Source organism: Podarcis filfolensis (genome assembly GCF_964270895.1).
Source record: "Podarcis filfolensis genome assembly, chromosome: 1".
NCBI lineage: Eukaryota > Metazoa > Chordata > Lepidosauria > Squamata > Lacertidae > Podarcis > Podarcis filfolensis.
This window is the reverse complement of record NC_139604.1, coordinates 113,986,411-114,000,005: the sequence shown is the minus strand read 5'-3', so window position 1 is coordinate 114,000,005 and position 13,595 is coordinate 113,986,411. Positions and strand designations below refer to the sequence as shown.

The following is a 13,595-nucleotide window of genomic DNA, read 5'->3' as shown; positions in this document are numbered from 1 at the left end:
CAATTTAATTTCAGTTCACTGAAGTAAAAAGAACAGCCAGCTTTTCTGATTCTAAAGTTGGATAAGAAAAGGAAGTACATCAAATTATGTGTGTAGATTTTGAGAAAGTTTGTTGCTGCTCTCAGTTGCATCCGCTACTGAAGCAAAGAAACCAGTCTCAGCTCAATGACACATCCAAAGAGGTCCCAGGTTAAGTCTGTCACATCTTTAGTTGAAAAGGATCCCTGGTCACAGAACGAAGAAAGACTTTTACCTGAAGGCCTAGAGAGCCACTGTCACTCAGATTAGACCATTCAGATGAGACCCTCAGTATAAAGCAGGCTCATATCTCATTAATATGAGGTAAGGGTCATAGCTCAGATATAGTGCAGGTGTTTTGCATGCAAAAGGTCCCAAGTTCAATCCTTGACATTTCCAACTTAAAAGAAGATGAGGAACTAGTCTGCATAGGCATGGCAGCTCCATATGTTCATAAAGAAATATGATGAGATTCTGAATGAAAACTACATCTGAAGCAAGAACCTGAAACTAAAGACAGCCAGTCTGGTGTATTGGCTAGAATACTGAACAAAGACATTCGCAATCAAATCTCTGCTCAACTCTACCTGAGCTCATTGGGAGACTGTCTACAGTCTGTCTGTCTGTCATCTCTGGGTAAAACCATATGTGTGTAAGCAAATAACATTCACTATATTGAAAATGTAAATAGTTGCTGCAGCTATTATTATTATTATTATTTCAACTTATATACCACCCTACACCCAGAAGTCTCTACTAGCAAGCAGGATCAGTTCCATGGTGTGTGCATATAAGTGGGCAGGATGAGACATCATAAATAAGTTAAGAGGCTGAAGTTCCAATCGGCACATTAACAGAGGGCCAGTCCATACATGAAATGGCATCATTTGATGCAAAAGCCCATGTCAATGTCCTCAGTTTTTCTCAGAATGCCCTGGAATGATGCTCTGACCACAGCATTCGGAGGAAAAAATGGCATCTGTGAGCCAGCAGACATCAAGAAGAACTTTGTTGAAGTCACAGGCAAGAGCACCAAAATAGTAATAAAAGAAGAAATCAGCACTGGACAAGGCAAATAGAAAGCCTCCCTAACTATTTTAATGTGCACACCCCCCCCCAAAAAAGAATGGCTAAATAGGTTTTGTAAATTTGCTATGAAATACCTCCACCTGAAGACCCAGAGAGATGCTCCCAGTCAGAGTAGACAATACACAGACAAGTTAGATCTAGTATGAAGCAGCTTCCTATGTTCCTCTAAGCTTCTGCTAGATCTTGCCTTCCACACCTTGCTGCCACCTAGTTGTTTTGGACTTCAGCTCCCATCATCCCTGAGCAACTGGCCATACTGCTAGGGACTGATGGGAGCTGGAGTTCAACAACATGTGATGGGCATCAGGTTGGAGGAAGCTTCTTTTGATTATGGAATGAGCTTTGTTATGCAGCTGAGCTCCCGCTGAAGCAATATGTGTCATGCAGTGGAGCCAGTCCAAGATTGCTACCTCCCTGCCTCCCCCCTGCTCTGGAAACAGGTTTCTGTTGCTTGCTAACTGTTGATCATAGAATCATTAAGTTGTATAGTTGGAAGGGGCCCGAAGGGTCTTTTGATCCAATCCCTGCAATGCAGGGATCTCAACTAAAGCATCAATGACAGATGGCCATCCAATTTCTTCTTAAAAACCTCAATGGAAGCACAGTCCACCACCTCCCAATGGAGACCATTCCACTGTTGAACAGCTCTTACTGTCAGAAAGAGTTTCCTGATGTTTATTTGCAATCTCCTTTCTTATAACGTGAATCCATTGGTTTGAGTCCTACCCTCCAGAGCAGGAAAAAACAAGTTTGCTCCATCTTCCATGTGACAGCCCTTTAGATATTTTGAAGATGGCTTTCATATCTCCTCTTAGTCTCCTCTTTTCCAGACTAAACATACCCAGCTCCTTCAACCATTCCTCATAAGTCTTGGTTTCCAGACCCTTGATCATTTTGGTCTCCCTCCTGTGCAGCACATTCCATCCAGACTAGTGCCTAAAAACTCCAGCCACAGATGAAACAAGTTCAAGTAGGTGCAGCAGCCCAGTCATTGCATTGCTAGCTGCATTTTTAGAAGATGAAGACGACAGTGAAAGCAACAAATGAGTATCAGAAACAACAACAAAACCACGGAGACAGACCTGCCAGTTGACATCTTGATCTAAACCTCAGCCGCATCTGTTTCTGTGGCTGTTCAACAGCTGGGCAAATAAACGAAGGCACACTGTCATGATGAGATCCTGTCATCCGAGGAATTTAGGAATAATATAACCTATGAAATTTGCACAAGGCAAACTCTAGCATTGGGCTTATTCTCAAGAGTGTCTTTGCAAATGGCGGGGACCAGAAAAATTCTGCCCACAGTGTAAGCTTCCAGCTTACTCCAGCTCAAGGCAAATAGTGTGCGCAAACTGTCATGTGCAGGATCTGGCCTTTGGCATGCATTCAGAAATGTCATTCTTTCAACAAAGCGTACTGAGAGACAATAAGGTGAATCTTCCCCAATTTCCCCAATCTTCCCCTATTTCCATGCTCACTGCCTGGTAACATGAAGACTAAATTCAGGATGTAACAGATAGGTACAATTTCCTGGAACAGACAGGTGGGAAGCCCGGTACTTCTCACCTTTACATATAGAAGCTATAGATTGCTGCAGTTGTTATTCAGTGCCATCTGCATGGCATTTTACAGGGTTTCATAAGCCACCAAGGGACTCACAGTATAAAAACAACAAGGAATAACTGCATTGGATCCAGTGGAAATGTCGACAGAAGGGGGAGTTTGACTTTCCTGACCCAGGGATGGAGGAGAAATTTTATTCAGTTTGCATTTAAAGGTGAACTTAACTAATTTGCACTTTCTGGAACAATGCACAAACCAAAACACAGCCATCCTTCATAATTCACACTTCTCCAAATTTTGCAAAGTGGTTCTCCAGCCACGTAATGTGTACCAAAATGCATATGCTGTGCACAGGTGCATACAAATGCATATATTAGTGAGAATAACATGCAAAAATGCATTATATTAAAGAAAATTGCTTGGCAAAAAATGTATATATTTAGAGAATTCACAGTGAAGTGCTGGTGAATTCTCATAAGGTGATTTTTGGGAGGCGGGTTGCAAACATTTGTGAACATGTGGCAAACTGAATTTAAGACTGGAAAAATGAGAAACTGCGAGAAAGCAGAATGGACCTATTTGCACATCCCTACCTGACCCCTCCTCTCTCAGCAGTCCCTGGTGCACCACAAAAAGCTTTTCCAAAGAATCAGGGGACCCTGTTAAATGGGATGAGTTGTGGCACAGGAGGCTGTGGGGGAAGGGGAGACCCCTAAAACCCAGCAAAGAGACCTTCTGGGAACAGACCTCCCTTTCATGGAAGGTGCCGTCACCTGAACTTCAGTAATTCCCTCTCAGTTCTCTCATGCTGCTGATAGCGAAGTCCCAGGTTTTGTAATTCCAACAACCACAGCCACCCCATTCAGCAAGAAAGGCTTTTCATAGGCTCAGCAGCAGACCACAGGAAGGAGGGGTTCACATTCTGACACCAACATCCCTTTGGGTGGTAATTTCTCTGAATCCAACCTTTGATTTTAAAAAGTTGCAGAGCACTTTTCAAACTCTGTTGAATATCAGAATGCTAACATTGCATTCCCTTTCTATCTACTTTACCAATATTAGCAAACAGATGGGTTCCTGTTCTTTGTTTCTCTCCATGCCTCCTCACAGCCCTAGGCTACTTTTAAAATGTTTTTTTTTTATTTATTTAAAGTACTACTAGATGAACTTTAAAATGTTTTCTGTTCCAATACAGCAATTCCAGAAGCATTAATAATTTGCTGAAGAGAACACAATGTAAGTTGATGTACGTTTTACTTCATACTTTATGCTTTCTAATCATTTTGAGAATTCTTCCCACAAGATACCCTCAAGCTCTTGGACAAAGGAACAAGTTACCTTGGAGAGTTTTAGAGCTGCTGTCTCTGGAGTATGTTAAGAAACGTCAAGAACCATCACATGGTTTATGTAATTTAGATACAGTGGGGAACAGCCTTTTCAAACTCTACTATCCAGTGTCTTGAGTAGAAAATTGTGGTACTGACCACAATGCCACCCTAGGTGCCCTCCTAAAATGGTGCTGGTTTGTGGTTCAGATAAATAAAATATTCCATTTATAATCAATCCACTTAATTACAACTGCTTTAAATAAGTGCTAATTGTCTTCTTTGGCCTGGTTGAGACATGAGGCTGAGCCAAATAATGGCTATGCATTAACACAGAATTTGTGGCTACTCACAGAAAAAATCATGATCGTTTCACTCCTCCCCTGGTCCTGCTGCTTCCACACAACCCAGAACTAAACCATGGTTCGGCTTTGCATTGTGTCCAAACTCAGGCTCGTTTTTTAAAAAAATAATCTTTATTAATTAATCTTTATTAATTTAAATTACACACTTATACAAAGAATTTACAATCTCATACTACAAAAAGAAAATTAAAGAAAAAACAATTAAGAAAAAAGAAAAGAAAATACAGAAAGAAGAAAAAGCAAATTTATGTACACATAAATCTTCCTAATTAATACTTAATTAAACACAAATAAAAAAGACTTCTGACAAAACGAGTCTTCCAATCATTCTCATTGTACTGTTTATACTGTCACTGTTTTTTCTGCACAGTTTTATATTCTTTAATATTGTTTCCGTCTACTCCACAAACTCAGGCTCATAGTTTGACTTGTTCTAGGCAAGCCATGATTTGTAGCAAGGAAATGTTACAGAGAGCAGTTCTATATGTTCAACTATGTAAAAATCAAAGCTGCCACATGGGATAAAATATGATATTCTGAGAATCCCCTAGATGAGAACACATTCATGAATCAAAATAACTATATCTTTATGGAGAAAAAAATGCAAAGCAGATAGTTATTTTATAAGGAACATCAAATATTGGTTCTATCTGATATCCTAACCTAATATCACCAACTCCCCTCTTCAACAGGAATGCTAACCACCAGCCTTTTAAACAAGTAGCCTTCTCTTTCTTTCTCTCTCATATTTCCTTGTTTCATATCTCTACAACTCTCTGACCCAGTTCTCACGTAACACTAAACCAAAACACAGCTTAGTAGTGGATACCGCAGCAGCAGGAATAAGGAAGGAGCACGGCAGCTGCGGTTGTCACTATAGGAATCTGCCCATTTGCTCATTCACACTAAACCATGGTTTGCCTTAGCAATATGTGCAAACTGGGATCCCAGATAATCCACGGACCTTTGGGGATTTGTTTGCTTTTTCGTACGGAGAAGCATTTGATCACATGAGCCTAGGCTGCAGAAGGAAGTGGTACGGTCGAGATACAGATTTATCACCTCTGAAAGAACTAGGCCTGTGGGATCTCTTTTATCTTTGTGCAGGGATGTTATCCTATTTGCTTATCTTACAAGGATAATTAAAACTCTTACTCATGGGCTCTTTCCCACAGATTAGAACAAACTCATGATTTCATACAACCCTATAAGAAGATCTTACACGCTAGCAACTGAGAGAGGTAATAGCCAGTTACAGTTTAGTCATTTCAGTGCCAGCAGTGGATGCGAGCTAAGTTAGTTCCAAAGTCTCCTTTTTCTGCTCCCTTGGGAGTTGCACATGCAACTCAGCTGAGATTTCATGGATAGGCACTTGGAGCGCAAAGCAACTGAAGATGGCCTGCGTCACTTTGTCCTGGAAGAGCTAGCATGGAGGTGGAGTACAAGAACCATCTGTGCTTCAGTCATTGATGGCATATGAACAGTGGAGCCAGGTGCTTCTTTCCTGATTGTTGTTAGCACCAGGCACAATCTAGCAGGACTTTTCCACTACTGTGATTTTGCATAGCTCATTTTAATGGTGCTTGTGAGATAGACGTTCTTGTGGGGATTGTGTTCATTTCATGCTAAGGGTAATAGCTACAGCCACAACCCAAGCCTCAGGATGTGTCTGATCTGAGAACCAAGTGAGAGGTTTTTTAATGTTGTGTTTTAAATGTTCCCCTTACATGGGGAAACAGTGGTGAAGTTACTTGTAGCTTTAGGGAAATGTTAGGCAATAACTTCCTGGGATGGTTTTTTATTTTAAAAACAAAACAAAACAACCCTATGCTTTTGCCAGCTAACTTTACAGACAACCACAATAAAAATATTAAATGGCAATTAGATTAACATGACTAAGGTTTGAAAGTAAGACCAGGCTTCTCATCACAGTCGGTTTGCTAACCTTCTCCTTTCCAAAGGAATTATCAAAAAAATGAGAAGGTACCGGTAATATTTTATGTGGGTAATTTTCAATTGCTACAGAATTTCCTGGTTCTCCTTGCTTATCAGCAGATTGCCTAGATTTCCTATCTGGTTTCTCTTATCTCTGGCTCCATTGAAGTTTCCCTTTGAACCCTTTGAACCGAATGCTCAACAGAGGATCTACAATCTAGCATGGTTGTCTAGTCTCTGTTTAAAGTGAAGAAGAACTGACTACCCACAAGATGGTCTGTTCCAATGTGGAAGAGCTCTTACCATTAGGAAGTTTCTCCAAATAGTTGGCTAAAATAAACAAGTGCAAGCTGTGAGTGCATAAATATTGCACTGTTCTAGCAAATTCCCTAAAGTGTGTGCTATCCAATAACTGAATAATAATAAAAAAACTAGTGCACTTTTTATCAGAAGCAATCTGAATGATGTTATGCTATTTGTATTGGGTGCTATTCTACTAACTCATTCAGTCAGTGCAATTATTTTTGCTGGCGCGACAGAACCTCCTCCACTAGCCTCACTGCACATGCTCTGTACCTTCCTCAAATCTGTTCTGGGAAGTTGGGAGAAACCCAGAACAGGTGCACAGGGAGAGGAGGGCGTTATGTTGAGCAAGGGGGAAACTTCGAAAACTACTCATTGTCAGTGGTGTGAAGAAAGTGGTAATGTTTTCTCTCTTTCAGAATACTGTACTAGTAGTCAAGGTCACCCAATGAAAGTAAAATTCTGGACCAGCAAAAGGAAATAATTCTTTATGCAATTCATAATTAACTTACACAACTCACTACCACAATATAGGTTAGGCCTGGTGGCTTTAAAATGGGATTAGACAAATTCATTAGCTGCTATTAACCACAAGCTAAATGAAACCCACATGTTCAGAGGCAAGAAGCCTATAAATATCAAATGCTGAGGACAAACCACAGAGGCCACTGATTTTGTGTTCCACTTGTTGACTACCCTGAAGCATCTGTCTGCACAATGACAGAAACAAGATTCTGGACTAGGTGGGCTTTTGATCTGATCTTGTATTGCATATTTATGCATACAAAACACTGTCATATGGGTGGTGCATGGTTCCCATTTTCCTTTATATTTAGCAGCTCTATAGAAAAAAGAAACCTCACGCTGGGAAAGCAAGGCTAACAAAAGATTTCTGTCCATCAAGCTCCTTTAGAAATGCACACGCGTAAGAATACTATTTGAGGAGACATCTAAGTATAGAAGCTTGGCAAAATCCCAATGTTGTAATCTGTGCTTGGTAGCATTAATGGAATTGATTCTGTCAGCTTCTGGGAGTGGATTCTGTTCTCACTCAGTGGGTGACCATAAGCCATGATGTAGGCTTCAGCCTATACTCTATTCTGCAAACCTTGAGCCCATATTCTATTGTGAATCCAAGAGAGTTGAAAAGAATTAACCTGAGGGATAGATCAGTTGGTAGAGCATGAGGCCCTTAATCTCAGGGATGGGGGGGCGGGGGGGCCCTGAGCCTTATGTTGGGTGAAAGATTCCTGCATTGCAAGGGGTTGGACTAGATGATCCTTATTGCCCCTTCCCACTCTACAATTCTATGAAAGGGGGAAATGGTAAGAGTGAGGTAGCCAGTGAGGAAATGTCTCAAATATCCAGCTAAAGCAAGCCATATTTTCTTTCTGAAGTTAACCAGTACACTAAGAAGGTTACAGAGCACAGGTCACAGCCAAATAAGGCTGAAAGAGTCCACTGGCTTCTTAGAGCAGAGAGCAGGTCCTTCTTACCCTTAGAAAAATCCTCTCTGCAGTTTAGGACTGAATCAGAGCATGTGCATATTGCTACATTTGCAATAAATAGTAATGTGGAGGCTGGCAAAGTAGGAAGTGAGATTAAAGAATCACAGGATTCTGTGACCCCAGAGTAAGAATCCGCAGAAACTTTTGATTTGGTCATGACCACTGTCTTCAAGCGCTTCTGCAAGAGATGCTAAAAACATTTTTATTTTCTCTAATTGGCTATTTTTTCCATTTATGAATATGAGAAAGAGCAATTATAAGCTCAGATGAGAGCCCCATTCCCATCTGAATGGCTAAAAGAGCATTTCCAGGTCTGTGAACAGATGTGGACTTAAAAGACACACACTTACCTACTTACTTACTTACTTACTTACTTACTTACTTACTTATTTATTGCTTGCCACAAGGAAATTAGGATATAAGTTGTCTTCCTGAAGTGAAAAATGCTACACTGAAAAATGGTGTGTGTGTGTGTGTGTGTGTGTGTGTGAGAGAGAGAGAGAGAGAGAGACATAATTTAGAGTTTTTATTAGAACGTCAACATTTTAATGTGTATAACTTGGATCGGATTTAAAATTATAATCACAAAGGTTGTGATTAAACAGCTTAATGGAGCAAGCAAATGAGACTGCAAAGCACAAGAGGTTTTGAACCAGGCTGTGGCAACAAGGGTCAAGTCAAGCACCTTGCCCTTGATGCAACCATGGTAGCTTAACCAACAAGGGTAGGGCAGGGTGGGGGGAGCTGTTGACATGTTCCCTGCCAAGAGGGCACCCAGTCCTATAAACCTTTGGATTCCCAGAAGTGACAGGAGAGGAGGAGGAGCAGCAGCCAGAACAACTGCAGAGCAGACGGAACTTTTGCTGTATCTCCCTGCTCTAAATTTGCTGCTGCTATCTCTGCAATAGAGGAGAGCCATTAGGATCATCCCTGGAAAAGGACCCTCGCCCATACTAATTTACAGCAGCCAGCCTGGACACCGAACCTCTGGGTGGAAAGTTAAATAATAAAAAAATACAAACCAGGAACACTGGGTGGGGGGGGGGGAAGCTGGTGCTGACTCTTCCAAGTTAGGGGTTCCTGGGCCAAGGAGAGGAATATCAGTGTTTGAGCTTTTATTTTTCTCTGCAAGAATATAGATTTGTTTTTTGTGCTGCCAATGCTGTTATCACTGTTATTGGGGGAGGGAAGGCTCGTGTGTGTGTGTGTGTGTGTGTGTGCGTGTGCGTGCACGCGCACGCTATATGGATTGTAAACCTTATATAAGGTTTTGTTTTTGTTAATCTATTTTACAAGGTATTTTTGTCTATGTTCTTCAGTGTAAGTTGCTTGGAGATCTGTTAGGTGATAAGAGGCTAATAAATTTAATAATTAATTATAATTAATTAAATTTCTAAACCACCTTCACCTGAGGACCCACGGGGCGCATTACAATATAAACAAACAAAAAATACACAGCACAATACCGAACAAAAACAATAGCCTCCCAATAATTTAAAAGGCCATAGATTGTTTTATTGTCCAAAGGCTAATATTATTAATTCCATACTGGCTCCTCAACCTGAGGCTGTGTACACAATACCATTTACTTCAGCTCCAGTGCACTCTCACCATTGGTGTTGTGTACACATGACAACAGCCACACTCCATAACTATTCTGCAGTCTCTCGAGAAATACTGCTAACTGATGTGTATTCCCTCGTACTCGTATCCAATTTGAAAACATAAGCCTCACGAACTGCACAGTTAAGCCGAGATGTGTAAATTTCAGACAACCACTGCACATGCGCAGACCAAAGCATATGTGTGGATGACAACTTCATGAATGGGAGTCCAGGGGGTTGCAGGTACAGGGAAATCCAACAGGTAATGTGCATCAGGTGAAGACATCCTCTCTCTTTCTCTGGTATGTACAACAACATGCCAATGCTACTTGAAACACAACAAAGTGTAACAACCTCGCTGTGTTTTAAGTGTTTTAAGCTAATGTGGATACAGCCTGAGTAACTTGCTGCTTTGGTATGGAAAGGGCTGCTTGCAGACACCAAACTTATCAACCTAACTACTAGGTGATGTGACTGCTTACCACTTTCCAAACTCCTTTATCTACCTGGGTCACACTGCACAGTTAAAGCACACTTACTCCATTTTTAACAATCATGGAGAGTCCTGGGAACTGCAGCTTCTTAAAGGTACGGGGAACTATAGATCCGTGAGGTCAGTGCTTCTAGCATACTACAGTTTCCAGGATTCTTTGGGGGAAACTATGCCTGTTAAAGAGTGCTTTGAATGTATGGTGTAGATGTGGCTGGTCAGTATCTGCTGACCAGCTCTGCTAGTGATAAAAGCGATGTTTTGGTTTTTCCCTCTTTCTCTGTAAACATTATGTAAAGGTAAAGGTCCAGTCGTGGCTGACTCTGGGGTTGCAGTGCTCATCTCGCTTTATTGGCCATGGGAGTCATGTGGCCAGCATGACTAAGCCACTTCTGGCGAACCAGAGCAGCGCACGGAAATGCTGTTTACCTTCCCCCTGGAGTGGTACCTATTTATCTACTTGCACTTTGACGTGCTTTTGAACTGCTAGGTTGGCAGAAGCAGGGACCAAGCAACGGGAGCTCACCCCGTTGCAGGGATTGGAACCGCCGACCTTCTGATCGGCAAGTCTTAGACTCTATGGTTTAACCCACAATGCCACCCGCGTCCCAAACATTATGTATATACCAGTAAAACTGGGCTACGCTAAATATAGTCGTTTATAACACAGATCAAGGCATCACCAAACCAGAAGAAGATAGGTAACTTTTCAAAGTCACATATAATAATAATTTTTACTGCAATGCACTTTGTTGTCTCAACATCCAGGCACAAATAATAACTTATGCATTCACAAGGTATAAGTATCTACAGGAAAACCACTGTGAATGAGGACTTGAGCACTGTTTGTGTGATGGGAAAATTACCTTCCTGCCTGCTTAGGCACAGCCTTACATTCTTGTGTCAGTTGTGTCTCTCAACAACTTTTGGGCTCATGAAAACCTTCTGACATGGCACAGTCTTCAGATCTGGCAAACCACTGCAGTTTTTGCACAGCAGAACTGAAATATACTTTTAAGCTCCCCATTTCTTACCTGGCTTTGTGCAGTTCATTTCTTCATGTGACTCATTATTTGATGCCATCAATCTTCTATTCCTCCATAACTCTGACAGGATATTTCTGTCGACTATAGTTGATTCTTGTCCTGCATAAAAAGACAAACACAGTATATTTGCACCGGCAAAAATAAAAATAAAAATGCTGCCCCTAGATATCTATACATCTAAATTTTCACTAGATCAGCCTTCCCCAATCTGGACTCCCATCAGCTTTCAGACAAAATGGTCAATGTTCAGGGAAGATGGGAGTTGTAGTCCAGCAACATCCACTGGCTGCGTTAAGATAAAGGTTCTCTGTGACTAAAGCAAAGCTTGGTATCTTCTGTTGGTAAACAACACATTATATAAGGGTTGATGCATACCGGAGAACAAGCTGTGCTAAGGGAAAAGAGCCATTTTGGTATAATGGTATGAGTACTGAACTCTGGCTGAGGAAATCTGTAATAATCCTGATTATAATGCAAGTCTGAAAAACCTAACATTATATATATCTAATGTTCAAATCAGGGGACATGAAACTGAGGCCAGCAATCAGCAATCCCACTAAAAGCAAGCCAAGCCACACAGAACAAGCATTAAGAGCTCTGCAAGACCAAACGAAAGGCGTACGTGGTCCATTCTCTTTTCACAGTGGCCTAGCTATGGGAAGCCTGCAAAGAGTATGTGCATGCAACACCACTCTCCCCATTTGTGTTCCCCAGCAACTGGTATTCAGAGGCATATTGCCTCTGAATCAGGTGAAACCATCAAGGCGTGGATAGCCTTGTCCTCCATGAATGGTGGCCTGTGGAAGTTCTACACACCAAAACACATATGAACGGAGAGAAAATGGATTTTCAGTTCCAACCAGGAAAGGCAGTTCAAACACAGGTCATTTTACACAATAAGCACTGTGTGGAAATCCCTTTTCAACAATTATTCGATCAGGAAAGAGAAGGGTTCATTGGAAGACGCGGAGTTACCAATTGTTTGCAGACTGCAAAGTGGATAGGGTTCATATACCAGATAAGATTTAAAGTTTATCATTCTTGAACTAAATGCACCATATAAGTTGTCCCAGAGTAGATTACCTGCAATAACCTTATCATGATCACTTGGTGCTCCAATCTTAGATAACTGCAAATGTCTGACAGTGAATAAAAAAGAAGTCTGCGTTGCAAGTAATATCAGATTGAAAGAGTAAATAAATGAACTGAAAGAGAAAATCGACTTGGAAATATGCCCCTTGGCAAATGGCACAACTGACAACAGTGGTCTCGAAGCAGTTTTCTTGGCCAGCCGCATGAATTTAGACTTGCCACTTTTCTTATAAATGTATACATTAGCAAGATTGGCCCCTCTAGCCCAGCTTCCTGTTCTCACAGTGGCCAACCAGCAACTGGTACTCAAAAGCATTCAGTACTGCCTCCAACAGTGGATGAAAAACATATTATCCATCACAGCTAGTAGCCACTGGTCGCCTAACCCTTCATGAATTTTTCCAACCTTCTTCCAAAGCCATCCAAATTGGTGGCCATCACTGTCTCCTGCAAGAAGCCAATTCCGTAGTTTAACTACGTACTGTGTGAAAAAATACATTCTTCCAACACTGCACTACCCAAAAAGTCTCAGCTTCCCTCATTCAAACTGTACCCGAAAAACCAAACATGAAGAACTTTGTCCCCCCCCTTTTTATAACAGCCTAGAAAAATGCATTTGCTATTAATGCCATGACAGCCCCATCAAACCACCTCTTCCACTGTTAAAATATTACATCTGCCTTCATTCTCTCTTTCTTCAGCAACAATATGGGCTTGGTCCTTAGGTACTAGATATGTTTTTGTATCATCGTCCTTCTGGGGGCTTGCAGATTCTCAGGGGGAAAAGGTTTATTACATTACGACTGGTACAGAAGGAAGATTCACGATTAAACGTATCGTTCAAGTGACCTTCTTTCCGATAAGGAAACTGTGGACCCAATAAAATATGAAATGCTCCAACAGACCATAGAGTTAAAGGCTCTAAACCAGCACTCCCCCTGTGTTTGCATGAGGTTGCCCTTTATTCAGAAGTTTTTGCTAGTGCAGAATTTGCAGGTTTGCTTTCTTCCTGAAAGGGAGGGGGAGGAATACAAACACCAGCATCTGTGCTCCCTCCCTCTAATACTCTCTTTAAAAAAAACAACCCTATAGTTTATTCAAGTTCTCATATTATTACAATAGAACAGAATGCTCCTTCCGCTCCTCCTCGTTCATTAAAGTATTTTCATGCCTGGTATTCAGTTGCTCAGAGCCCACCCCGCCAACTAGACTTGGACAAAAACAAAGCCACTGTGAAAGAAGAAGGAGCTATCGCCT

At 41.3% G+C, this 13,595-nt stretch overlaps 1 protein-coding gene across 2 annotated transcripts in view; it reads right to left on the bottom strand.

Annotated features, from left to right (window-relative positions):
• Nucleotides 1-13,595, bottom strand: part of SLC24A4 (solute carrier family 24 member 4) — a 113,412-nt gene that overhangs the window by 94,287 nt on the left and 5,530 nt on the right. For both annotated transcript variants that reach the window (XM_083614802.1, XM_083614803.1), the window contains exon 2: nucleotides 11,235-11,345. In XM_083614802.1, coding sequence (XP_083470928.1) covers nucleotides 11,235-11,345 — 111 coding nt within the window. The remainder of the gene's footprint in view (nucleotides 1-11,234; nucleotides 11,346-13,595) is intronic.